The sequence below is a fragment of the Triticum urartu genome, chromosome 5A (genome assembly GCF_056163025.1).
Source record: "Triticum urartu cultivar PI428250 chromosome 5A, HENAU_Tu73, whole genome shotgun sequence".
NCBI lineage: Eukaryota > Viridiplantae > Streptophyta > Magnoliopsida > Poales > Poaceae > Triticum > Triticum urartu.
In genome coordinates this window covers 462,513,825-462,541,667 of record NC_141877.1, presented here as the reverse complement: position 1 = coordinate 462,541,667, position 27,843 = coordinate 462,513,825, and the positions used below count along the sequence as shown (strand labels likewise).

The following is a 27,843-nucleotide window of genomic DNA, read 5'->3' as shown; positions in this document are numbered from 1 at the left end:
ATGCTTCCGAGTTCTTCACTATCATACTTGGGACTTCAGTATCATCCATAACGCAGGTATATAAAATGAGAGATCTCCCCTTCACCCATCTCATTATGATATCTGTTGTTTGCTACATCACTCATTGTCCCAAACTGCAGAGGCTGCCTGACAGTTTTATGAACATGCTGATGGGTGAAGATCCGCCAAATAATGTGAAGCTGCGACAGGCCGGCAGCGGGTTTCGCAGGCAGTGGGATGTGGAGTTGGTGATCAAGGAGGGCCACATGTACTTGTCTCGTGGGTGGGAGAAGTTCTACCGTGCCTACGACCTGTGGCTGGGGTACTTCCTTCTCTTCAGGTACGACGACGACGCCACCATGCTCATTGTGAAGGTGTTCAACGCGACTATGTGTCGCATGCGCTACGCTGACGATGATGATGCCGGTACGTTCTGCCTCTTCTTATTCCTCTACATTTGGCTTTGTCTCACATCGGTTGTTAACGGTCATTGTTGCATTTGGACAGGTAATGGGAGCAGCAGCAGCGACTATGGCTGTAGCGAAAGCAGCAGCGATTAGCGAAAGCAGCAGCGATTCTGGCAGCAGCATAGACAACAAGAAGGATGATCCGGACTGGAGTGCAGGAGAAGAGGAGTAGAGTGGGGATGAGGAGCTGCAGGATGACGATAGGCATCAGGCTGAGGATGACCTAGCGCTGGTGGTGGCTGACCAAGGGCAAGAGATGGTGGTGGCTGACCATGGGCAAGAGATGGTGGTGGCTGACCATGGGTAAGAGATGGAGGTGGCTGAGGATGACCTAGCGATGGTCGTGCCTGAAGGTGGCCTCGCGATGGTGGTGGTGCCTGACAATGACCACGCACCGGTGGTGGCGCCGGCGATCCCATAGCTGGGCGACATGACCACGCCAATTGAGGTAGAAGACTACATCCCACTGCATCCACCGCCTCGCCGTTCTTGGCGCATCAGGATGACGAAGGAGAAGGAGAAGAACAATGCATGAGAACTGAACTTTGTTAGGTATGTCAGATCTCCAAAATGATATATATATATATATATATACTTAGTTACCTATGTTATCTCTAATATGCTTAGTTTCCTATAGGTTAGCTTCATTTTACCTAAGTTGGCTCTAATATGCTAACTTAGAGCTTATATGCTTAGTTTCCTATAGGTTAGCTCCAAAATAACTTATGTTAGCACAAAATGATCAAGTTTACATAATAAGCTTATAGTCTTTTTCTTATTCTTCTTCTTTTCCAAAATGACATAGGTTAGCTTCATTTTACCTAGGTTGGCTCTAATATACTAACTTAGAGCTTATATGCTTAGTTTCCTATAGGTTAGCTCCAAAATAACTTATGTTAGCACAAAATGATCAAGTTTACATAATAAGCTTATAGTCTTCTTCTTATTCTTCTTCTTTTCCAAAATTCTTCTTATTCTTCTTCTAGTGTTCTTCTTCTTCTAGTATTCTTCTAGTCTTCTTCTTTTTCTTCTTCTAACTTCTTGTTTATCATTTTGCAGATTTGATTTAATTCACGGAAGCTTGCATGGATGGAGTGTTTCTTTTCCATTTGTATTTTTATTTTGTATCAATGTGAAACTTTTATGAATTGATGGATAACGGTGTTGGATGAACAATGTGAAACTTTTGTAATATGTAACGATGGAACTATGTGTTGGCTATGTATGTATATATGATGGAACTTGTGTGTTGGCTATGATTGTTATATGGATGCTTGTTGTATATATATGTGTTGGATATCTCATAGGTGAAATAGTGATCTGAGATTAAGAAAAAAAAATAAAAAAATTGTTACTAATGGCGCACTACCATGTGGTGCGCCATTAGTATAGCAGACACCAGTGGCGCACCGTGGGCAAAACTAATGGCGCACTGCCTGGTGCGCCATTAGCATACCAGATACTAATGGCGCACCAGTGATGCGCCATTAGTAAAAAATTCTAGTGGCGTGATACTAATGGCGCACCGGTGGTGCGCCATTAGTAGGCAAAACCGGTGTGCCATTAGTAGGCCTTTTCCTAGTAGTGATGACAAAAGCATGATTGTTTTTGCTAGCATGTATCGTCACACGCACACTTTCTTGCTGTGTGGCGGGGTTACCCTCTCGCTGCACATTAGTAGCACTTTCTTGTTGTGTGGCGGTGTTCTCCTGTCGCTGCACATTAGTGGCACTTGTTTGCTGTGTGGCTGGTTTCTCTAGATGTCTTGCATGGGGGGTGTATTGGTGCTGTGTGACGGGGTTGTCTTCATTCATCCGCCCCACAGGTATCGAGTAGGGATCTGGCTATCCTTAAAACGATCCTTTTGCTTCTTCCTTTTCCTTTCTTGCTTTTTTAAGTTGATTGTTCTTCAGGGTTTCAAGCTCCTCCTTGAAATTATACAGGTGTTTTCTTGCCAATCTGGTCCCGTCATCTGTTAGGAAAGCGTCTTTGGCCGATGCCTTAAATTCTTTAAGAATTGACGTGTATCGCATGACGCTTTTCCCCTCCTCTGGCATCGACTTCTTAACTGTTGGCTGTTCGAAATCAGGTTGAATAAGATCCTCCTCTGGATCCCAGGTCCACCTCTTTAGGATGTACTTTTCAGGTATCTCGTATACCCCAATTTGGTACATAACTCGTAGTACGTGCGCGCACAGTAGACCGTCACGATCAAACTTGCAGTAACTACACGAGTATGTCTCTTCAACCATGTTTGCTTGCACATGGTAGTCCATGTCTCCATATTTTGGTATTATCCCACGCACTGAGCTGACCTTGAAAGTACCATCATCCAATGCGTCGCATTTGTATGCTGATTTCACCTTCATCTCCACCTGGAACTTGCAAAACAAGTTATGTGTGTACAGCCCCCGCGCCTGCATCTCCAGCGGGTTCATCGAGTACATTTCGGTTTCTTTGTACACTGTTTCCAACTGCTCTTTTGACACGCTAGCCATCACCTTATCCTGTATCGCAGTGTACTGTTGTGCGAATTCGACCAGTGAGTTGTTTGGGTTGACATACTTCTTGAGCACAGAGTTAAAACCCTCGCTTCTTGCCATGGTCTGCAAGAATGGGAAAAAATCATGCATATAGTATACCGGGACCCAACACTTCCTGTTCTCCCACAACCATTGGAAATGCTCGTTGTCGGTCTGGCCATGCGCTTCCATCATCACCCACCACTTGTGCTCAAACTCCTCAACTGCATTCATAACATAAACATGGTAACATCAAGTATTTGAAGGATGGTAACATTGGTTCAAACATATTTGGTAACTAGGGAACACCACTGTTGTTGATAATTCTGTCACACATACCTGGTTACTTTAGTTCAAGCATCATGGTAAGTACTTTGCACACAGGATAAGTTTTTTTTCCAAAGCGATTACCACTCTGTGTGTGTAGTAGAAGCATCATTTTTAACTAGCAACAAAAAGATACTCATATCAATCAGCACTAGCTGGTGATTGAAAAGTTTTTGTTGTAAGTAGTGGGGTGAACAACTGAAATGTGTACATCAAACAATGAACATGATAGGGGTAGTACAGAAAGCAATTAATGTAGGTAATTTTGCTATAATCCTCTGGTAACTTGTCACCTTGTTAGATGGTAACTGTTGTTATCATGCATCTAAACCCATTTTCTATGTGCCCATTTTTCTGTGTTTTAAGTTAGTGAGGGGTGAGAAGTAAAATACCAGCCAGGCTGTTGTCAACACAATCCTTGAATGCATTGTTTAGTGGCTTATTGTCAGCCATCAGCTTCTCAAGCTTTCTCTTGTGCTTTTTTCATTATATGTCAGCGACAATTCCTGTGTACTATCCCGATGAACACCTCATCAATAGCACTCCTCATTGCAAAATCTTGATCTGTTATTATGTTCTTTGGCGCAATTCCACCCATTGCATGCAAGAATGCATTAAACAGCCACACAAAGTTACCAGATAGTTCGTTTCGAACAAACCCACAACCAAATTGGATTGACTGCCCATGGTTATTAATGCCAATGAAGGGCGCACATGGCATTTTGTACATGTTTGTCATGTATGTTGTGTCAAATGAGATGACATCATTGTATCTAGCATATGCCCTGCGCGACGCACCATCTATCCAGAATAAATTTTCCACTCTGTCCTCATCATCAAGCTTTATTCTCCAATAGAAATCTGGATCTTGTGCCTTCATATCTTGGAAGTACGAGATTGTGCTCCCCACATCAGCATTGCGGTACTCCATCCGGAATTTAGCTCGCTGGTTTGCGATGTCCTTTGTTGTATATGGTACATCTTTAGGATTCCCGTAGAACCATTGCATTAGTTGCATCTGTCTTGCTGTCTCTATGTTGCATCCGTGCAATATCTTCAAGAAGTCCTGCTCATCTTTTGGAATGTTCCTATGTGTTGATAGGAACTTTGTCAAGGACGGCTTTCTTATTAGAGGGTGGTTGTGGTCATCGTTGAAGCGTTTGACTCTCCACCACGCATCCGTGTGGGTGATGTAAAGGTGGGCCGGACATCCCGACCTCATAACCTTCCCTCTTTTCCTCTTCTTCACGATGCCTTTTGGGTCCTGCACATCCTCTATCTCCTCCTTGTTTGTTTTTGGCTTGTCGTATTTCCCACAAACCAAGAGGACTCTGCTTACAGTATTGTCTTTAATTGTTTTTCTGTATTCCAGTCTCATTCCAAACCCATGTCTCAGTGCATATTGCCTGTAGTGTTCATAAGCTTCCTCAAAAGTATCAAACTTCATCGTTTCATCAGGAGGTTTCGGTGTGGAGTATGCCTCGGTATTTTTGTCTCCCTGTTCAGCATTCTCTCCTCCTGTTTCTGGACTCGCCGGCTCGCTGACTGAATGATCAAAGAAGCTTTCTCTCCCCCCTATGCTGCTAGTAGTCGGTTCTTTGCTTGTCTCTCGAACCACCGGGTTGCTTCTAGATGTAGCACCTGTAATGTGATTGAAAGTTGTTAATTTGTGTTATATTTTCTGCACGCCAAAACTAGTGGTATCTTGTACTCCAGTTGCTTGGTAAAGTTTGCATGCATTAAGATGTTTTTTGTATCTGTAAAGTGAAAGCACGTAATTCCAATTGTAATACAGATTGCATGATAATTCGTATGCAGTAAGTGTGGTAATTGTACCTAAATTCATGGTAACCTGTGCGCATGAAGCTACGTGATTGATGAACTGTTTCATGGTGAATGTGATAGTTGTAAATAACATAGGGTGGTAGTTGCAATTCAAGTACGATGGTAACAAGTTTGTGTACAAAAATGTGGTGGCATGGTAAATGTTTTACCTTCATCTGTTTTGGCAGAACCAAAGCTTGCCGTGTGTGCATATTCACACTGTTGGTTTGTCCCCACACCACTCATAATGATATCCACATTATCCCCGTTGTCATGCGCCATTTTCTTGTGTTGCAACACCTGCTAGCACATATGATTGCATCCATTAATTTTCCACACTTACAAGCAATTTTGATTATTTTTTCACAACAACTATATTTTTTTCCTTTTACTGCACTCATTACTTCTTTTTTATAACAGGTATCGTTTTGGCAGTAACCAGCATATGGGAGTATGACAGCAATAGTTTCTATCAACCTCATTTCATGAACATCATTTCTTATCAAAAAAGTTTGGTGGCAACAATGTAAATCAACACATGGTATTCTTGTAGTGATTTTAGCACCTTTGGTTCTGAGTTTTTCTGGTAATTTGTAATGAATTAGCATGATAACTTGTTCTGACATGGGTTTGTTCAATATAAAAAGGAAGAAAAGGATCTTTTTTATGTTGAATAAATCTTAAAGGATGCTGGTTACTCAATGCACACATTCTGGTAATCTATATTCATTCGAGATGGTATGTCAGTTTTAATGAGAAAATTCATACATGTATTTCTAACATGCTCCAAAAAAGATAGCTTGACAGATTGATGATGATAACCTATATGTGTTTATGTTGGTAACTTAATGATGAGGTAAATCAATGATGTAATCTGTAGGTAGGAACATGGACCAATTTTACCAACTTTTTGGTTGTAAAAGAGGAAAATTTAGTCAATTTTTTTGTTGGTAACCTGACTGAATTTGAGTGGTAACTCAATTTACAACCGAGGAATTTGATTTTATTGGTATGAAATGCAAATGCAACAGATGTATAGAGGTTGAATCACTTACCTCCTTTCTTTTTTGCCTGATTATGACGAAATAGAGACGAACTGATGTAACCCCTGTGATGTTGTTGTGGTAAACCGGGGCCCTCCCTCAAATCCTTGTGTTTTGGTGATGTTTTTCGCGGTTTCCTTTTTTTGGTGGATCAGATCTGGGGCGGAGGTCGCCGGCGATGGAGGCGCGCCGGGAAGAGAGGAGAGAACTGATCGGGGCAGGTGGATGTTTCTTGTGATGGAGGTAAGAAACTAGGTTTTGGGGTGGTAAGTCACGTGCAGGAGGGGGGAGGTGGGCCAAAGGGGCTGTGTTAACAGTCTTGGGCCTCAATGCGTTGCGCGCGGTGGGCCTCGCGAGAGAAGGCTGGGTCGTGGGTGGCGCTGCCGAAGTGGGTCACGCGCGGAGAGGGACGCAGGTTTTCGATCGTGCGGATTTGTCGCTAACCACCAGTCGACTGGTGGTTAGTCACGTCCTTAAGTTCAAACGAAAGGTATTTAGGACAAATTAGACGAAAATAATATCGCAACAAGGCAGGGGCTCCGGCGCGAAAACGTCTCGTTATCCTCGACCCGAGAGCACAGCAAAACCCCCAAACCCCCGGCACCGTCGCCACCGTTCGTGCCGTCCCAGCTCCGCCAGACGCCGAAATGGCGACCACCACCACCACCCTCTTCTCCCTCGCCCCGCTCCGCCTCACCCACCGCCGACTCCTTGCCCCCGCCCCCGGCACGGCCTCCCGCTTCCGGACGCTCGCCGCGAAGAAGGCGGCCGCCTCCACCGTCTCCGGGTCCGGCGGGGGCGCGGGGAGCGGGCTGCTCTCGGTGCTCGACCGGGCGCTCACCGACGAGGAGGAGTACCGCCGCGCGCGCGCCCAGGTGCAGCGCAAGGGCGTGGAGGCGGAGGGGTACGCCATCGAGGGGATCTCGGTGGGCGGGCACGAGACCTGCGTCACCGTGCCGTCCCTCAACGTTGCCTTCGACATCGGCCGCGGCCCGCTCTTCGCCGTGCGCCAGGACCACCTCTTCATCACCCACGCCCACCTCGACCACATCGTGAGCATTCGAGCCCTTTTCTGACTGGTCTCGTCGCTGTTCCGCTTGGTTAATTGGTTTGCTTGTTATGCGTCTCTAGCTAAGCTATGATGCGCCATTGCGAGATGGAGCTCTCAATTTTGCAATACAAATAGCTTTATATTATAGAAATAGACCGTGTTTTAGTACTTGTACCTTGCCTGCAAAACATGTTCTGTGTGATGCATTAAGTAACAATTTCTAGATGTTTCATGATTTGTTTTGCATTTACAGTTAACCTTTTCTCTGAAATCTTTGCTTAATGTAGTATATAAGACGTTTTAGATACTTATATTTATTTACAGAGGGAGTATATTAGTATTTGAGTCCATGGTAATCGATAATGGTAACTTATTAGTAACTGGTAAGTTAATTTGTTTAGCAAGATAGTCAGATACTGTTGTGAGGGATAATATCATCATCCTCAATAGGAGCCTTGGGGGTAAGTTGGCCTGAATTAGGCTGCTTAAAATGTTTTAAATAATCACCTTGCTCTATCAGTTGCACTTTTGAGGGTTAGCAATAGCTTCTTAATTATGCCATTTTATTTCTCTGCTGGAATGCAAATTAAGGTGAGATGCTCTGTTGTTTGCTATTTCAGTGTTCCCATATGCTCCAGTGCCGACTTACCGTTGCTGCTACAACGTGATAACATCATATATATCTCTTTCTCAAGAAAATTAGTGACGAACTCTTATATTTCAACATTTACATCCACTTCCACTAGAGAAAGAAAACTAATAGATCAGTTATTATGGGTAAACTGGCAACTTTTCAGGGCGGTCTTCCAATGTATATAGCAACCCGCGGCCTCTACAATTTGAAGCCTCCAACCGTATTTGTACCTCCGTGCATAAGGGATGATGTTGAGGAGATGCTTCAGATCCATCGTAGAATGAGTAGAATTGACCTGGAAGTTGAATTGGTTGCTCTTGACTTGGGTATGGAGATCATTTCACCGTTTGCCCTTTTGTTTTTTCCTTGTTTACTTCTTAATGTGCAGAATTTCTTTTTCAGGAGAAACATATGAAATACGCAATGACCTTGTTGCCAGACCATTTCAGACTCACCATACTGTACCCAGCCAGGTACTGCTCCTTGACTCAGTAGTTTAATAGAGTTACTCACCATGCAGTTACTGAACATAAGTTAATGCTTATCGTCCCATCTTTTTCCTTGTGAATACCATGAAGGGCTACGTCATATACTCTGTTAGAAGAAAGTTGAAAAAACAATATGCCCATTTGAAGGGAAGTCAAATAGTAAAATTAAAGCAATCAGGCTCTGAGGTGAGTTTTTGTTGTACTCTCAATCAGAAATGTTTCTTATTTTGTAACTCACTCTATGTTTTATTAGATTACAGATACCATACTGTACCCAGAAGTTGCCTTTACCGGAGATACAACATCTGATTTTATTCTTGACCCACGGAATGCGGATGCCTTGAGAGCAAAGGTTCTTATAACCGAGGTATTGTTCAGAATTTTCTTTTCCTGAAAACTCCTTTGCAATGTCAAGTTCTTTCCCTTCACTCCACAGACGGCAAAAGTCGGCCAACGTGTTTGTCTCCGCTGTACTTACATTATTAGGTAACATAAAAGAGAAAAGAAAATGTGGAATGCTATGAAACCGAATACATTTAGGGATTTGATATTGTTACGGAGCATGGGATTGAGTTAAGAAGCAACTAGATGGACAGTGATTAATAGTATAATAGGATGGTGTTCTTTGCATCACATATCATCAGATGTTAGAAACTGGGCTTTGTAACATGGCACCGTTGCTTATATATGAGTACAAGTATCACATTTGTTTTGTTATATAGAAGTAATAATTTCTGCTAGTTTATTCATCAGCGAATATCCCAAAGGCTGTCTGAACTTCCTCCAGTTCTGCACATCTATCATTTGGTTGCCGACATCTTTTGAAATTTTGGCAGGCAACCTTCCTAGATGACCAAGTTGATGTTGATCATGCTCGAGAGCATGGCCACATGCATCTGTCTGAGGTAATAGTTCCCATACTGACACCCCCTAGCCATAGAGCTTTGGGACAATTCTGATGATGAGGAGATATTTGTATATATTATACTATCAGTCACTAACATAAACCCTTTTATGCTTCCTAGATAATGGAGCATTCCCAATGGTTTAGAAATGAGGCAATTATACTCACTCATTTCTCAAATCGATATAGTCTTGAGGTATGTAGCCAGTGAACTATCAAACTACTGTGAAAATGCTACATATCTGACCAAAACTATCATTTTATAGGATATTCGGAAAGCTGTTTCCAGGCTACAGCCAAAGTTAATTTCGAAGGTTGTTGCTCTGACAGAAGGCTTCAAATCTGAATATAGCTAAGTGTACAGAAGTAGAACACCTGGTGTTTCTCATCCTGATCCACTGAACGTATGTTCACATTAGGAACTGCCACTTTGTTGACGAATTTATCTTATAGATATGGCTGTTTTATGAGGTCATATGTGCGCGTCTCTTATCTTTTGCCCCTAGTCTTAGAAAATAAACCTTGTACAGCTTAATGAGTATTTTTATGGAAGAAGTGCTTTTGTACTTGCATATGTAGGATATTCTGTACAGTACATAACCTCTTTCTTAGATACACTTCAGTTCAGAATAGCAAGGTGGAAAAAATACAATAGGTTGAAAAGGTGAAGGGCAAGAAACACAAAAGTACATATACTACTGCATGAAATTTATTAGGCCTTGAAGTGGCAAATATCTTTTCGTGATTATGAAGTGGCAAATATCATATTCCTGGGTAAACCATCTAGTCCATTGCTTCAGTACCATTTAAGTATCTGGTGTGAAGAAATATCCTGAACAATGAGCTTGTTCGTTGTGAACCCCTTTTCTTCCAGCCTTCCTGTTTTGATTTTTGATGTTGCACCAGATAGCAGGCCTTTTAGTATCTGGTAATAGCACAATGAGGTCTCTTCACACCAATGTCTTCTTCGCTTATACTCTCTGTGGATTCGTCATCACTGGAGTAATAACCAGCAGGATCGTTGCGTGCGGGAATGATGAATATGTCGGAGTGATCAGGAGATCTGAAGCTGACTCTCCTGGCTACACTGCGTTGGCTCCTCAGAGTAACCCTGTCGATGGAGAAGCTATCCTGGATATTGGGGGAGTTGTTCTCATAAGGGCAATCCAGGTTAAGCGGACGAACCTTCGGGGAATGCCTTCGAGGTGATGGTGCCCCAATCTCATCTCCCTCGAAGCTCTGCTGAGAGTACAGAATATCCTGAAGAGTATCGTGCCTTACTTCTGCCTTGACTATGCTGCTCTCATAGCGCTGCGGCTTCCCTCCAACGCATCTGGCGCTGCTCTCGCAGCGCTGCGGCTTCCCTCCAGCGCATCTGGCGCCGCTCTCACAACGCTGCGGCTTCCCTCCAAGGCATCTGGGCTTGAGTCTGCTGATGATTGCTTTGACATAGCAAGAACCGCATCCCTGTGACCGTGAGCCCATTTCCTCCCTCCCTCTCTTAGGTGGTGAAAGGAAGTAGCATATGGCTTAAGCAGTTCATGCTAGTCCCCCCTAGCAAATGTGTTTATAGATACGGCATGTGCTTGTGCTTGGTATTTGTTGGTCTTGGCTTTGTCAGACCTTGGCCGTGCCAAAGTAGGACAAACCAGGGAGGTTGGAGCAAAGAACACCAAGAAGGGGACATAGAGAACTTAGTTCAGATTAGCATCGGCTATGGTAATTATATTTTACAATTAACCTTATAGTTCGCCTTGGTGCGATTATTGTTGTCATCGCATCCAGTGAGGGATGTAAATCACAATAATCCTGGTCACATTTGGAGTTCAATATAGACATCCGCGGAGTATACGAAGACCTATTTTGGAATCCTGGCTAGAGAATTGTGGATGGTGGGGTGTGGCTAGGCAATCTTGTCATTACCTGTGTTCTTGTGACTGAGCTGGAACTCCCAGGTGAACACATAGGATATCCAGTGCTGCCACTTGTACAGGGTGTATACAAAAACAGAGTCCAAAGTATAGGTTTCTTCACTGTCCTAACGCCGTTGTTATCTAGTCTCCCTGGTATTTTTCCTTTAGATGTTTTAAAATTGTTGGATAGTGAAATGCTTGGAAGGTGGAAAGCCTCCCGAATCTGTGGTTAATTAAACCAGTCTTCTTCATAGTACCAACTCTGACATCATCGTTGTTTCATCCCTTTCTGTTCTTGCCTTCTTGGCATTGCATGCATAAATAAATAAAATCCAGACGATGGTACTGCAACTTGGCAGGTAACTTAATCTGATATGCCCTGATGACAATTAATTTCCTTGGCATGTACTATGATATAATTTCCATGTCCATACATATGTACCATTTGTTTTATGTTCAGTATCATAGTATTTGCTAATTTCATAAATATAAGATGTTTTGGATATTTCAATATGGACCACATACGGACTGAAATGAGTGAACAAACACAATAGAATATGTCTCTATACATCCGATTCAGATAAAAGTTAGAACATCTTATACTTGTGAAAGGATGGGGTACCGTTTTGTACAACATACTGCTAGGGTGCTGGAGATGATTTTGCGATTCCCAAGTATGAGGTCTATGAGCAACTGTCTAAACGCTGTTTGATGACCCAGGTGACCATGAGCTCATTTGTTTTCATTTATACACGAATTTGTATGAAAATTGTCATGAATCATCTATTTGGTAAAAAACAGCAAAGTTCAATATCAGTCTTCATGCTTCACAACGACATTGACTGGGGGACTAGCAGCAAGATCATGGTGAAAGGTTGATGAAACTAAAATTCCGGTTCTATGATGTATTGCTTGCTGTTGCCATTGCTCATTTGAGGGATGTGGTTGGTTTTAAGATACTAAGGGGTTTTCTGTAAATTGGAGCGGAGAAGTGAGGCCTTGTTGCAAAAATGTCACAGCTTACCTTACAGTCGTTAGATATAGATTTGATAGTCAGAAATGACGGATGACAAACATACCATCATCATCAACCGAGTCTTTTATAACTTTAACCCAAAATGGTGTAACGAATATCTTAAGGAAACAGTAGTGTTATTCAGTTGAACACCCCTTGCACTGCATCCGTAGCAAGTTGCACAGTGCAATAAGACTTGAAGATTCTATGACAACGTGAAGATTGTTGATTTCTTGTGACCATCTCTGCAAGTAATTGTTAGTCAAAGTCTTGTCTCAACCAACAAAATACGCCCTGTGTTTTGAAATGATTGAAATAGTTTCTTTTCTGCACTTTATCGTGCTTATATATTGTTGTGGGAGAAGGCCGTCTCAGGTGATTAATTGTTCAGGTAGTCGTTGGCGGTCGCCAAACTGTCAAGAATGATGTAATCAATGACCAATCTAGTGTTCTTTTAATGATCTTGGCTAGAAATCCATCTAATCGCCTCTTTTTTCGTTTAATAGAAATGAATATCTCATTTAGTTACCAAACTATATTACACTCATTGTTCCAAAATACCTATCATTTTATTAACCGTGTCAATTCTTTATGTTTGACTATGCATCATAAGAAATATCATAAAAATACAACTTATTATAACTATGCAAAGTATATAATAATTCAACCAAGTGAAAAGTTCTGAACTACATCTAAATATCAACAACTAATTACTCATAATTAAGCCATGGTTGGCTCCTTGGTCCCCACCTGAGCAATGCTACGTTAAACTAAAGGTCAATGCTTCTTTTTTCGTAACGAGGAAGCATGTGCGATAGGGGCCATCATTCGTGATTCGAAAGGAAGATTCACATTGGTAAAAAAAATCACCATGTGTCATAGTGGTAATTGGGTTAGGATGCAATGCAGTCTAAGCTAAATCAGACTCGTAGGAAGTGATAGAAGCATGTACATGCCAAGAGGTGCGGTCGAATGATGTTGCCAAGATCTTTGCGGTATGTTGCGTGGATTTGAAGCCAGAGATTAGGAAAATTGATCCGCAACATTCTCCAAGAGAAGTATCCGAGGAGGGGAATCACCACCCTTTGGAGACCGTAGCGATGCTCGTCTGCCTCCCTCCCTCCACCTACCACCATCGTCGCATCCACCATATTGTTGACTCCCCTCACCCCATCGCACCAACTCCCGCACCTACGGGAGTCCTTTCCTCTCTCAGTCCTCTACTCCTGGAGTAGGGGAGATCCTCCTCGTCCACACATGTGATTGATCATGACAGGTGTCGAGATCGTAATACATCCTAAACGTCTCTACAATTTTTTTATGTTTCATTACTATATACATGCCATATAGGCATAGTTTCATGATTTTATCGACTAGCATATTAATTAAGTGTCACCCAATGTTTTTAGTGTTCGTGGTTTAACAGAAAAGTTTATTTTACGGAGATCCAAATTTCTTGGAAAATTGAAAACTAAGTGTTCTTCAAAGAATGAAGAGATGGGCCAAAGATCAAGCAGAGTGGCCACCCAGGGCTCACGACGTGTGGGCGGCGTAGGAGGCTCCTCCACTACCTCTTGGACTCCTGAATCATTAATACCTTGAAAACCTTCGTTGTTTTCTTTGACAGCTTTTTGCCGCCACAGGCGGTTCCGTGGTGAACAAATCTAGCCCTTTTTGGCACTCTACCGGAGAATGTTAGATCCAATGTCGGAGGGGATATAGTCCTTCAGAGCCATGCCCACCAAGAATTGGAGGGGGGGACCCTTCTCCCATCTAGGGGAACGTCAAGGAAGAAGATGAAGGGAGGGGGCTCTCCCTCTCTTTCGGTGGCATCGGAATGCTTCAAAAATAAAAGATAGAAATTTGTCATTCTTGTTTTTTGCGAGAAGAAATTTGTCATTCATTTGTGAAACGTAACAATATCAGTATATGGGGCAACTAATTGTGGGTTACCCCTTGGCTGTGACATCCAACAGACATTTTTCAGGGAGAAAAGTCTAAAATAAACCTTCAACTCGTACGTCAAGTCTGAAATCGAACCTTAAACTCATAAACCCGGAAATCAGCACCCTGACCTTATCGATCCCAGTTAATTCCAACCGTATATTTGTTTGGGGCACCGAAAAGTTTTTTTTTTGAAAAAGGAGGTTAAGACCCCCAGCCTCTGCATCAATCGATGCATGCGGCCATTTTTATTTATTATTCAACAAAGGTCTAATAAGAACATATATCAAGTCATCCGAAGCTACCATTCACACCTACAAAACTCGATCATGTGGAGTGCTCTCACTCCCCATATCTAAATCGGGTGTCGTCGCCGATCCATCCACATAACGTATCAGAACCAACAACCGGTGCAGCAGACCTAAAACATACATCACATGCATAAGTTCTAGACGCTGCCATCTTCATCAGACCGCTGACCCATCTTCAGAGAGAGATCCGCATCATCCTTGTCAGTCCGTCCATCCGCCGACGCCATCATGGCGCCCGCTGACCCATCTTCAGAGAGAGATCCGCATCATCCTTGTCAGTCCGTCCATCCGTCGACGCCACCACGGCGCCCAACGGTGCCACCGCACCGCGCTCGTCCATCCAGACGCGAAGATTTTGGAAGATTTGTCGTGCGTAGCACCTGCTGATCAGGCATGACACAGCGTAGCACCTGTCGGCCAGGCATGACTTGACATCTCCACCAAAAGCTCCATGCAAGACGAAGCCGCTCCACCTCCTTCTTGTGACTTCCAGCGCTACTCGCAGCCATGGACCTCATACCAGTCAACCGCCCTGCAACCAAACAATAGACATCCAATAATGGTCGGTGACTCCAAGACGACGCCTCTAAGGAGGTTACGGTGTCAAGAACGCCGTCGTCATCCGATCTAGAAGCTAGATCTTAGGCTTTCGCCCGGAGATAGCACCGGTCAGACGAGGTGGTGGAGCTTCACGATGGTGCCTCCAAAGAGGAACACGGCGCCCAAAGGCGTAGTCATCATCGGTGTCGACCAAGCCGACACAAGGTTTTCATCTGTAGCATCCCGCCTCACTGCCATCCATGCTGCTGCTATGTCTAATGCTACAGAGCACGGGACCTCATCACCTGCCTCATTGGCATCGCATGTTGTAACGCCCCGAGACCGATGCGCCAGGTGTCTTCCAGTTATTCGTCGTCGTTGCCATGTCATTTGCTTGCGTGTTGCATCGTGTCATGTCATCATGTGCATTGCATCATCATGTTTCAAAACCTGCATCCGTCCGGGTCTTCCGGTTCTCTCCGTTGTCCGTTCTGAGCCCAGACACACTTGCACGCGCCCACGGCATGTCTGAAATATTATTTTATAAGTGGCCAGAAAATGTTCTCGGAATGGGATGAAAGTTGGCATGCGGTGTTTTTATGTTGTAGGTAGGCCGCCTGCCAAGTTTCATCGCGTTCGGAGTCCGTTTGACGCCCCAACGGATAACTATAGCGGCAGTATAGCCGGTCTAACGTCGGACGTTTTCGGTCTCCGAAAACTGTTGCCGGGCTTTCCCTCTCTTTCCTCTCTAGACCGTCTACACAGCCCACTACCTACCGTCAGGTCCAACCTAACCTCTCTTGTCAGCCCGCGGCCCTCCTCGCGCGCGTCCGAAAGCTGCCCCGGACCCGAACCGGACTTTCGTCGCCGTTGTGTCCAGATCATCCCCAAACATCTACAAAACGTCTCTATTTTGTTAATTAGACTTCCTAATTTATTTTTTCCCAACCCTCCGATTACCATCGTAGCGACAGATTAGTCTCTAAATGTATATATATATATATATATATACTCTAGTCTAAATCTAGACCAGGCGCTTGTCCTTGCCGCCGCCGCCACACTTATTCCCCAAATCCCCATCGGGATCTCACCCACAGCCAACCACAAACCTCCCCTGGTCTCCTCCTCGTTCATCGAACCAATCGCACCGCACCAGCTCCTCCCGATCCATCGAGCGCCTCCTCCTCCCTGTTCAGTCCAGAGGAGTGGAGCTCCTCCGCGCCCACGCCTCCTCGCACCTTCCTTCCCTACTCCCAAAGACAGCCACGAGCGAGCGCCCGAGCCCCTGTCGAGCTCTTCCTCTGCTCGCGCAACAGCATCTCGTCTTCGTCACCATGAGCCGCCAGGACCGGCCTCGTCCCTCTCCCTCCCTTCGTTCTCCTCCTCCCATCGTCTCTCTCTCTAAGTACTCTCTCTCTCTCAGGTGCCCGTAGCCGCCGCCCAGGGAGTTCGCCGTTGACCCCGTCTTCGCCAGATCCGGCCGAGATCCACCGGATCCGGGGCCCTGCGAATCGTTCCCGGCCTCACCAGCGTCACCGGACCCGTCGTCGCCGAAGCTTCATCGCGCCGCCGCTTCCTTCCTCCTGCTGCTGCGTTTTCTTCTCGAGGGAGACCGGCGCCCGACCTGAAGCCCGTGTCCCTGCCTCGCGTGGACCTCGCCCTGCCTCCGCTCGATCTGCCTACGAGGCCCAGCTCCGTCCTCCGCGCGAAGCCTAGTTACAGCAACGCCCTGCCTCCTTTCGCCTGGGCCGGCCTTGCCTCGGCCTGCTTCGGCTCCCGATGGACCTCCACGTCGCCCGCGCCTGGGCCTCCTTGCGCAAGGCCCAGCGCGCCAGCACCCCTCTGCAGCCTTCTCCTTTGACCGGGCCGAAGCCCATGGGTGAGGCCACCCACAAAGCCCCCCTCCTTTGTTTTATTTCTACCGTTGGGCCAGACTGCAGTTTTGGCCCGAGATGTGTTTTTTTTTCGCAGAACGTTTTTGCTAATTTTCCTGAGAACGCAGATTTACAGAAAAGCCCTTGCACTTCATGCATTTAATAACTCACCAACCGTGCATCGGATTAAAACAATTTATATATGAAACTTGCTTAGAAATTCATCTAGTTTCATAATATGTCACTCTCATCCATGTTTAACATGTTTAAAATGTTGTTTGTTTAAATTTGCTTAATAACTTGCTAAAATGATTTATTTCATAACTAAATAACCGTAACTCAGTTTGTAACAAACTTTATATGTAAATAGGGAAGAAAAATGTCTAGTTTAACATGGTGGCTTTACTTTGCATGTTTAACAACTCTAAAATTGTGTTTAGGGCAGAACAGTACCAAATCTAATATATGCATATGAGGATTTACCGGAATTGTTATTCGTTGCTTCCGGCCTCATTTAAGCTTGCCTAGATAGGTAGTTTTATTATGTTTCACCCTCTTGCCATGTTTAACAACATTTAATATTGTTGGGTACATAAACAAGTTCGAACCAAATAAGTCACGTGGTGTTTCGTCAATATGCAACGGAGTTGCATATTGAGCTCCACTTAATTTGTAGTATTGTTTGTGCATATTGCCATGCCATGCTTCATTAAACCGGACATGCATCATACTTGATTGTGCATCATGCCATGTTCATGTGTTGGTTGTTTACTATGTTGTTTGCTCCTTTTCCGGTGTTGCTTCTTCGGGTTGGTTCCGATAACGTCGTGTTGTGAGAATCCGTTCATCTACGTCCGTTTGTCTTCTTCATGGACTCGTTCTTCTCCCTTGCGGGATCTCAGGCAAGATGACCATACCCTCGAAATCACTTCTATCTTTGCTTGCTAGTTGCTCGCTCTTTTGCTATGCCTATGATACGATACCTACCACTCGCTTATCATTGCCTCTCATATTGCCATGAGCCTCTAACCCACCTTGTCCTAGCAAACCGTTGTTTGGCTATGTTACCGCTTTGCTCAGCCCCTCTTATAGCGTTGTTAGTTGCAGGTGAAGATTGAACTTTGTTCCTTGTTGGAACATGGAGATCGTTCCTTGTTGGAACATTGTTTTGCTTGTTGGGATATCACAATATCTCTTATTTAATTAATGCATCTATATAGTTGGTAAAGGGTGGAAGGCTCGGCCTTATGCCTGGTGTTTTGTTCCACTCTTGCCGCCCTAGTTTCCGTCATATCGGTGTTATGTTCCCAGATTTTGCGTTCCTTACGCGGTTGGGTAATAATGGGAACCCCTTGACAGTTCGCCTTGAATAAAACTCTTCCAGCAATGCCCAACATTGGTTTTACCATTCGCCACCTAGCCTTTTCTTTTCCCTTGGGGGTCGCGCGCCCAAGGGTCATCATTATTTTAACCCCCCGGGCCAGTGCTCCTCTGAGTGTTGGTCTGACCGAGCAGACTGCGGGGCCACCTCGGGGCAACTTGAGGTTTGGTTTTACTCGTAGGATGTCTCATCTGAGTGTGCCCTGAGAACGAGATATGTGCAGCTCCTATTGGGATTTGTCGGCACATTCGGGCGGTGTTGCTGGACTTGTTTTACCATTGTTGAAATGTCTTGTAACCGGGATTCCGAGTCTGATCGGGTCTTCCCGCTAGAAGGAATATCCTTCGTTGACCGTGAGAGCTTGTCATGGGCTAAGTTGGGACACCCCTGCAGGGTTTTGAACTTTCGAAAGCCGTGCCCGCGGTTATGGGCAGATGGGAATTTGTTAATGTCCAGTTGTAGATAACTTGAACCTTAACTTAATTAAAATGCATCAACCGCGTGTGTAACCGTGATGGTCTCTTTCCGGCGGAGTCCGGGAAGTGAACACGGTGTTGGAGTTATGCTTGACGTAGGTTGTTCTAGGATCACTTCTTGATCATAGTTTCTCGATCGTGCTTTGCCTTCTCTTCTCGCTCTCATTTGCGTATGTTTAGCCACCATATATGCTAGTCGCTTGCTGCAGCCCACCTCATACCTTTTAACCTTCCTATAAGCTTAAATAGTCTTGATCGCGAGAGTGTGAGATTGCTGAGTCCCCGTGACTCACAGATACTTCCAAAACCAGTTTGCAGGTGCCGATGTTACAGAGCAGGTGACGCAACCAAGCTCAAGGAGGAGCTCGATGAAGATCTTGTCCTTTGTGTTGTTTCGTTCTAGTTGATCAGTAGTGGAGCCCAGTTGGGGTCGATCGGGGACCTTGTCGCATTTGGGGTTCTTCTTTTATTTTGGTTCCGTAGTCGGACCTTGATTGTATTTGGATGTTGTAATGCTTTATTCATGTTTTGTGTGAAGTGGCGATTGTAAGCCAACTATGTATTTTTCCCCTTTACTTATTTACATGGGTTGTGTGAAGATTACATCACTTGCGACATTGCTTTCAATGCGGTTATGCCTCTAAGTCGTGCTTCGACACGTGGGAGATATAGCCGCATCGAGGGCGTTACAAGTTGGTAATCAGAGCCTTCCCCGACCTTAGGAGCCCCCCTGCTTGATCGAATTAGCTGATGAGTTGAGTCTAGAAAAAATGCTTTGAGTCATTTAGGAATTATATATCGGAGAGTTAGGAATTCTTTTTACTCCCCAGTCCCTTCGTCGCTCTGGTGAGGCATCCTGACGTAGAGTTTTGTCTCTTCTCTTCTCAAATTTCACTAAAAAAAATTTAGGATCACGCGGGTATCTTGGAATCGTTTTGATCGATTTGTGACGAGAACATTGTTCTTGGTGCCTCCTGTCATTTAGGGGTTGTGGCAGTGTCCCGGGGAGTTGAGCTCCGAGGTGTTGTCGTCACAATTTTATCGTTGCAGTTCTGGAATACCTGAGTTTAGTTTCGCCGACATCAAAAATCTCTTTTATGCAGTTGTTGGTGAGATAACCTCGACGCCACCCAGTACTGGGCGGGAGTTCGGGAGTATTGCCATAACTCATATAACGGATGCTTTTCAAAGGTTGAGGTAGACGATTTCCGAAGGTTTCTTGGTTATGTGTTGAAGGATGGATACTGTTGGATGTAGGATTTGCTAGTTTTGGGTGAGATATTATGCTTCCCCTGTATCCCCAACACCTGATTGCATAACCGGAAAGGTTCGGGAGTTTCATAGGTGGGAATTCAAGTAGCTCTTAGAATATCTTTCCGACAGATGTATGATATGAAATTGGGGTTCGACGTCTAGTGGTCCACCTATTCACGATTGGTTTTACAGTGGTCTCGTTGTGTCTTAAAGAGTCCTTGGCTATGCCGACTCGGGGACGCTTCGTATGTCATGTGCACTGCCTTGTACATGATGGTGTTGTACGATCGAGCCCGTGTAGGCCCCACCACGAAAATTTCAGACGAAATCTCTATCATATGTTTGTTCCGGCTTATTCCGCAAGTCAATCCTTTGTTTTGTTTTGAGTTATGGTATTCGAGTTGCTTCGAAGTCAAATGTTGATTCCATACTTTTCCTAAGCGGTGTTCTCATACTCCAATGTGAACACTAATCCTTCATGATAATCGGGATTGACATGTCAATCCTTTTTCAACCGGCGTGTCTCTCTTCAAGTGGACCCGATCATTTCAACATCAGCAAGATCAATTACCATTTCTTCTCAACGGTGTTTGTTTTCATCCGTCTCCAAGTTGCCTTTGTTTTTCCCTCCCTCCCACCCTTGTTTCTTCGAGGACTCAGATTTCTTAATCAAGTATCCATTTTATTCATGTGTATTTTCTCCATTCCTTTTCGTTAATGTTCTTACCCGGTGGTTCTCATGTAGATGCTCTACTAGTTCAATATTCTCCATTCTTTTCTTCTCCGGTGGATTCAATTCAAGCTTTTGGTGTCGATCACATCCTTTTCCTCGTTTCAAATATGTTCTTATGCCGGTGCACCTCTTAATCTTCCCCGCTTGCTATTCTATTGTTCCAGAGTGCTCAAGATATCTCAATAGGCTTGTCTTGTCATTCAAGATCCGTCCAACCTATTTCGAGGTTGTTATTTCAATTCAAGCCATTTAATTCAATCGGTGCAATCTTTCTTTTAAATCATTCAACGGTGTATCTTTTGAGTGGGCCCTAACCCACAGGTTTTTTTTCCAGGATCTTACCTGACTCTTCTTATTCTTCCGGAGTTATTCTCAAATTCATTTCAAAGTTTAACGTAAGAATGAGTTATCATCAGTCAAATGCTTTTCTCCAAGATCATTCTTTTCTTTCATCGTTGGTTCAACCTTTCTAATTTTTCATCCCGGAGTATCTCAACAATTTAGTGGTGTTTCTCATCGTCATTCTCAGATTTTGGAAGACCGAAGAAGATTCTTCTTTCAATCTTGCTCTTTTCTCTTCAAGATTCGTGATTCTAGCTTTATGCCATTCTCTCATAATTATTTTCGGTTGTGAGAATTCTTTTCACCCTTCCGGAGCAATTCAGGAGTCTTTTCAGTTTGATTATCCAGAGCCCATCATCTCAAAGTTATTCGTTCTCAGCCTTTCAGCTATCATTCTCCAAATCTTACCGGTGCATCATTCAATATTCTCTAATCAGTTCGTGATCCCTTCGTTCACTTATATCTAAATTCTCTAAAGTATCCTCGTTCATTTCATAATTCTTCCCGGTGTTCCTCTGTCTTTCCTTTGGTCATTTTAATTCTAACGGTGGTTCGGTCAAGAGTTCTCTTATTTATCAATTTATTCGATGTTCCAATCCTACCGGCGGTTCGCTGAAGACATTCTCAAGTTTATGTTATATCTCTCTTAATCTTTTCTACGAGAATAAGTAATATGTCAAATACGTTGATTGTCATCAATTTAATTGATGAAGGACAAGCATAATGTAATTCTTATTCTTGTTTCATCCTAATGATTAATTCCTTATTCCGGAGGTTCTTCAAATTCTCGATTCAAGTTGTCCATCTTTCTTTTCCGGAGTTCCAAGTTTCCACTCTATCTCGTCGAAAAGCTTCATCTAAATCATTGCAAGTCTTCACCTTGTGTTTCCGACTTCTCTTTATTTTGTTATTCTTTTGTTACTGGAGTTCTTCATGGAGGTTCTACATGATAGTTCATCAAGGATTTATTTCCTTCTCGAAGTGTTCATCGAGATTCTTTTCTAAGGAGCTCAAGCATTCTTCATCTTGCAATCCGGAGTGCAATTCTTTCTATCTTATCTTTTATGGTGGTGTTATGTCATTTTCGATAATTTTCCTTCATGTTTCACGATTCACAAGTTATCAAGAATGAGATATCTTAAATCCATCAATCTCTTCATTGAAGTATTCTTGGGTTATATTTCACCTGAAGCTTTCCCCAAGGATTGTTGCTATTTATGGTGCTTAAATGATCCAAGTTCTTCATTTATCCTCCCAGTGAAATAAGTTTCTTGTCTCCTTGTTCTTATCAATCAAATTCTTTTGCCGTGAGTGGCAGGTTGTCACCTCATATTTTGAGCTGTATTCCATAAGACCATATCAAGCTTATCTTTTCGTTGTTGTGTTTCCAACAACTCCGTTCGACCCTTCTCCCAAGGATACCTTTTCAAGTTCTTTTGTGGCAGAAGTTGGCATTTTCTTCTCCCTTCTTTTATTTCAATTATCTATATTCTATTCTTTCGTTCCGGAGGCATTGTGTTGTTGCTCTTTTCAACCAATCATCTCATTTTGTCAAAGATCATGCTCTTTTCATGCCTATCCATTTAACCGGAGTGTTGTGCCCTTTTTGCTCAAGTATCTTCTCATCTTATCAAGTTCTTATTCAATCCCTTCCCTTTTCAATCGAAGTTCTGCCCGAAGTTGTTCTTCCTTGTTCATCTTTTCTAATGGAGTGTTTTCAACTTCACGTATCTCCGTTGTAATATTTTCTCGAGTTGGCTATAACTTTTCAAGGTTCTTCGGTCTCACTCGTTTGTCAAAGAAGCAACTTAATTTTACCTCTTCTCTTTCTCTTCCGTTTGCCCTCCGGTGCCATTCTAGATCTCGGGACGAGATCCTCTCGTAGTGGTGGAGTGTTGTAACGCCCCAAGACCGATGCGCCAGGTGTCTTCTAGTTATTCGTCGTCGTTGCCATGTCATTTGCTTGCGTGTTGCATCGTGTCATGTCATCATGTGCATTGCATCATCATGTTTCAAAACCTGCATCCGTCCGGGTCTTCCGGTTCTCTCCGTTGTCCGTTCTGAGCCCAGACACACTTGCACGCGCCCGCGGCATGTCCGAAATATTATTTTATAAGTGACCAGAAAATGTTCTCGGAATGGGATGAAAGTTGGCATGCGGTGTTTTTATGTTGTAGGTAGGCCGCCTGCCAAGATTCATCGCATTCAGAGTCCGTTTGACGCCTCAACGGATAACTATAGCGGCAGTATAGCCGGTCTAACGTCGGACGTTTTCGGTCTCCGAAAACTGTTGCCGGGCTTTCCCTCTCTTTCCTCTCTAGACCGTCTACACAGCCCACTACCTACCGTCAGGTCCAACCTAACCTCTCTTGTTAGCCCGCGGCCCTCCTCGCGCGCGTCCGAAAGCTGCCCCGGACCCGAACCGGACTTTCGTCGCCGTTGTGTCCGGATCATCCCCAAACATCTACAAAACGTCTCTGTTTTGTTAATTGGACTTCCTAGTTTATTTTTTCCCAACCCTCCGATTACCATCGTAGGGACGGATTAGTCCCTAAATGTCTCCCTATTTCTTTATATATATATATATATATATATATACTCTAGTCTAAATCTAGACCAAACCCTGACTTCTAGGCGCTTGTCCCTGCCACCGCCGCCACACTTATTCCCCAAATCCCCATCGGGATCTCACCCACAGCCAACCACAAACCTCCCCTGGTCTCCTCCTCGTTGTCCCATCGAACCAATCCCACCGCACCAGCTCCTCCCGATCCATCGAGCGCCTCCTCCTCCCTGTTCAATCCAGAGGAGTGGAGCTCCTCCACGCCCACGCCTCCTCGCACCTTCCTTCCCTACTCCCAAAGACAGCCACGAGCGAGCGCCCGAGCCCCTGTCGAGCTCTTCCTCTGCTCGCGCAACAGCATCTCGTCTTCGTCACCATGAGCCGCCAGGACCGGCCTCGTCCCTCTCCCTCCCTTCGTTCTCCTTCTCCCGTCGTCTCTCTCTCTAAGTACTCTCTCTCTCAGGTGCCCGTAGCCGCTGCCCAGGGAGTTCGCCTTTGACCCCGTCTTCGCCAGATCCGGCCGGGATCCACCGGATCCGGGGCCCTGCGAATCGTTCCCGGCCTCACTAGCGTCACCGGACCCGTCGTCGCCGGAGCTTCGTCGCGCCGACGCTTCCTTCCTCCTGCTGCTGCGTTTTCTTCTCGAGGGAGACCAGCGCCCCGACCTGAAGCCCGTGTCCCTGCCTCGCGTGGACCTCGCCCTGCCTCCGCTCGATCTGCCTACGAGGCCCAGCTCCCTCCTTCACGCGAAGCCCAGTTACAGCAACGCCCTGCCTCCTTTCGCCTGGGCCGGCCTCGCCTCGGCCTGCTTCGGCTCCCGATGGACCTCCACGTCGCCCGCGCCTGGGCCTCCTTGCGCAAGGCCCAGCGCGCCAGCACCCCTCTGCAGCCTTCTCCTTTGACCGGGCCGAAGCCCATGGGTGAGGCCACCCACAGAGCCCCCCTCCTTTGTTTTATTTCTACCGTTGGGCCAGACTACAGTTTTGGCCCGAGATGTGTTTTTTTTCCGCAGAACGTTTTAGCTAATTTTCCCGAGAACGCAGATTTATAGAAAAGCCCTTGCACTTCATGCATATAATAACTCACCAACCGTGCATCGGATTAAAACAATTCATATATGAAACTTGCTTAGAAATTCATCTAGTTTCATAACATGTCCCTCTCATCCATGTTTAACATGTTGTTTGTTTGAATTTGCTTAATAACTTGCTAAAATGATTTATTTCATAACTAAATAACCGTAACTCGGTTTGTAACAAACTTTATATGTAAATGGGGTAGAAAAATGTCTAGTTTAACATGGTGGCTTTACTTTGCATGTTTAACAACTCTAAAATTGTGTTTAGGGCAGAACAGTACCAAACCTAATATATGTATATGAGGATTTACCGGAATTGTTGTTCGTTGCTTCCGGCCTCATTTAAGCTTGCCTAGATAGGTAGTTTTATTATGTTTCACCCTCTTGCCATGTTTAACAACATTTAATATTGTTGGGTACATAAACAAGTTCGAACCAAATAAGTCACGTGGTGTTTCGTCAATATGCAACGGAGTTGCATATTGAGCTCCACTTAATTTGTAGTATTGTTTGTGCATATTGCCATGCCATGCTTCATTAAACCGGACATGCATCATACTTGATTGTGCATCATGCCATGTGTTGGGGAACGTAGTAATTTCAAAAAAAATTCCTACGCACACGCAAGATCATGGTGATGCATAGCAACGAGAGGGGAGAGTGCGATCTACGTACCCTTGTAGACCGACAGCGGAAGCGTTAGTACAACGCGGTTGATGTAGTCGTACGTCTTCACGGCCCGACCGATCAAGCACCGAAACTATGGTACCTTCGAGTTTTAGCACACTTCAGCTCGATGACGATCCCCGGACTCCGATCCAGCAAAGTGTCGGGGAAGAGTTCCGTCAGCACGACGGCGTGGTGACGATCTTGATGTACTACCGTCGCAGGGCTTCGCCTAAGCACCGCTACAGTATTATCGAGGATTATGGTGGAAGGGGGCACCGCACACGGCTAAGAATATGATCACGTGGATCAACTTGTGTCTAGGGGTGCCCCCTGCCCCCGTATATAAAGGAGCAAGGGGAGGAGGCTGGCCGGCCCTATAGGCACGCCAAGGAGGAGTCCTCCTCCTAGTAGGAGTAGGACTCCTACTAGGAGGGGGAAGGAAGTGAGGAGGGAGAAGGAAAGGGGGGCGCCGCCCCCCCTCTCCTAGTCCAATTCGGACCAGGGGGGGAGGAGGCGTGCGGCCCACCCTTGCTGCCCCTCTCTCTCTCCACTAAGGCCCATATGGCCCATTACCTCTTCCGGTAGGGTTCCGGTAACTCTCTGGCTCTCTGGTTTTCTCCGAAATCACCCGGAACACTTCCGGTGTCCGAATATAGCCGTCCAATATATCAATCTTTATGTCTCAACCATTTCGAGACTCCTCGTTATGTCCGTGATCACATCCGGGACTCCGAACTAACTTCGGTACATCAAAACTCATAAACTCATAATATAACTGTCATCAAAACCTTAAGCGTGCGGACCCTACGGGTTCGAGAACAATGTAGACATGACCGAGACACGTCTCCGGTCAATAACCAATAGCGGAACCTGGATGCTCATATTGGCTCCTACATATTCTATGAAGATCTTTATCGGTCAGACCGCATAACAACATACGTTGTTCCCTTTGTCACCGTATGTTACTTGCCCGAGATTCGATCGTCGGTATCTCAATACCTAGTTCAATCTCGTTACCGGCAAGTCTCTTTACTCGTTTCGTAATACATCATCTCGCAACCAACTCATTAGTTGCAATGCTTGCAAGGCTTATGTGATGTGCATTACCGAGAGGGCCCAAAGATACCTCTCCGACAATCGGAGTGACAAATCCTAATCTCGAAATACGCCAACCCAACATGTACCTTTGGAGACACCTGTAGAGCTCCTTTATAATCACTCAGTTACGTTGTGACGTTTGGTAGCACACAAAGTGTTCCTCCGGCAAACGGGAGTTGCATAATCTCATAGTCATAGGAACATGTACAAGTCATGAAGAAAGCAATAGCAACACACTAAACGATCGGGTGCTAAGCTAATGGAATGGGTCATGTCAATCACATCATTCTCCTAATAATGTGATCCCGTTAATCAAATGACAACACATGTCTATTGTTAGGAAACATAACCATCTTTGATTAACGAGCTAGTCAAGTAGAGGCATACTAGTGACGTTTAGTTTGTCTATGTATTCACACAAGTATTATGTTTCCGGATAATACAATTCTAGCATGAATAATAAACATTTATCATGATATAAGGAAATAAACTAATAACATTATTGTTGCCTCTAGGGCATATTTCCTTCAGTCTCCCACTTGCACTAGAGTCAATAATCTAGATTACACAGTAATGATTCTAACACCCATGGAGCTTTGGTGCTGATCATGTTTTGCTCGTGGAAGAGGCTTAGTCAATGGGTCTGCAACATTCAGATCCGTATGTATCTTGCAAATCTCTATGTCTCCCACCTGGACTAGATCCCGGATGGAATTGAAGCGTCTCTTGATGTGCTTGGTTCTCTTGTGAAATCTAGATTCCTTTGCCAAGGCAATTGCACCAGTATTGTCACAAAAGATTTTCATTGAATCCGATGCACTAGGTATGACACCTAGATCGGATATGAACTCCTTCATCCAGACTCCTTCGTTTGCTGCTTCCGAAGCAGCTATGTACTCTGCTTCACATGTAGATCCCGCCACAACGCTTTGTTTAGAACTACACCAACTGACAGCTCTACCGTTCATTGTAAACACGTATCCGGTTTGCGATTTAAAATCGTCCGGATCAGTGTCAAAGCTTGCATCAACGTAACCATTTACGATGAGCTCTTTGTCACCTCCATATATGAGAAACATATCCTTAGTCCTTTTCAGGTATTTCAGGATGTTCTTGACCGCTGTCCAGTGATCCACTCCTGGATTACTTTGGTACCTCCCTGCTAGACTTATAGCAAGACACACATCATGTCTGGTACACAGCATTGCATACATGATAGAGCCTATGGCTGAAGCATAGGAACATCTTTCATTTTCTCTCTATCTTCTGCATTGGTCGGGCATTGAGTCTTACTCAATTTCACACCTTGTAACACAGGCAAGAATCCTTTTTTTGCTTGATCCATTTTGAACTTTTTCAAAACTTTGTCAAGGTATGTGCTTTGTGAAAGTC

The 27,843-nt window shown here is 44.6% G+C and overlaps 3 protein-coding genes across 3 annotated transcripts; 1 reads left to right on the top strand and 2 right to left on the bottom strand.

The window, feature by feature from the left end:
• Positions 1 to 2,317: 2,317 nt before the first annotated feature.
• LOC147971951 (protein FAR-RED IMPAIRED RESPONSE 1-like) lies at positions 2,318 to 3,100 on the bottom strand. The gene has a single exon (XM_087524184.1). It carries the CDS (start codon positions 3,098 to 3,100, stop codon positions 2,318 to 2,320), a length of 783 nt encoding a protein of 260 aa, XP_087380310.1.
• A 709-nt stretch (positions 3,101 to 3,809) lies between these two features.
• Positions 3,810 to 5,422, bottom strand: LOC147971950 (protein FAR1-RELATED SEQUENCE 5-like). Its single transcript, XM_087524183.1, has 2 exons — positions 5,311 to 5,422; positions 3,810 to 4,957 (listed from the first exon to the last, which is right to left on the bottom strand). Exons 1-2 carry the CDS (start codon positions 5,420 to 5,422, stop codon positions 3,810 to 3,812), a joined length of 1,260 nt encoding a protein of 419 aa, XP_087380309.1.
• A 1,319-nt stretch (positions 5,423 to 6,741) lies between these two features.
• Positions 6,742 to 9,832, top strand: LOC125509720 (tRNase Z TRZ2, chloroplastic). Its single transcript, XM_048674744.2, has 8 exons — positions 6,742 to 7,235; positions 8,032 to 8,194; positions 8,271 to 8,341; positions 8,447 to 8,542; positions 8,610 to 8,723; positions 9,193 to 9,261; positions 9,382 to 9,456; positions 9,527 to 9,832. The coding sequence occupies exons 1-8, from the start codon at positions 6,831 to 6,833 to the stop codon at positions 9,614 to 9,616; spliced, it is 1,083 nt and encodes a 360-aa protein (XP_048530701.1). The 5' UTR covers positions 6,742 to 6,830; the 3' UTR covers positions 9,617 to 9,832.
• Positions 9,833 to 27,843: the final 18,011 nt, after the last annotated feature.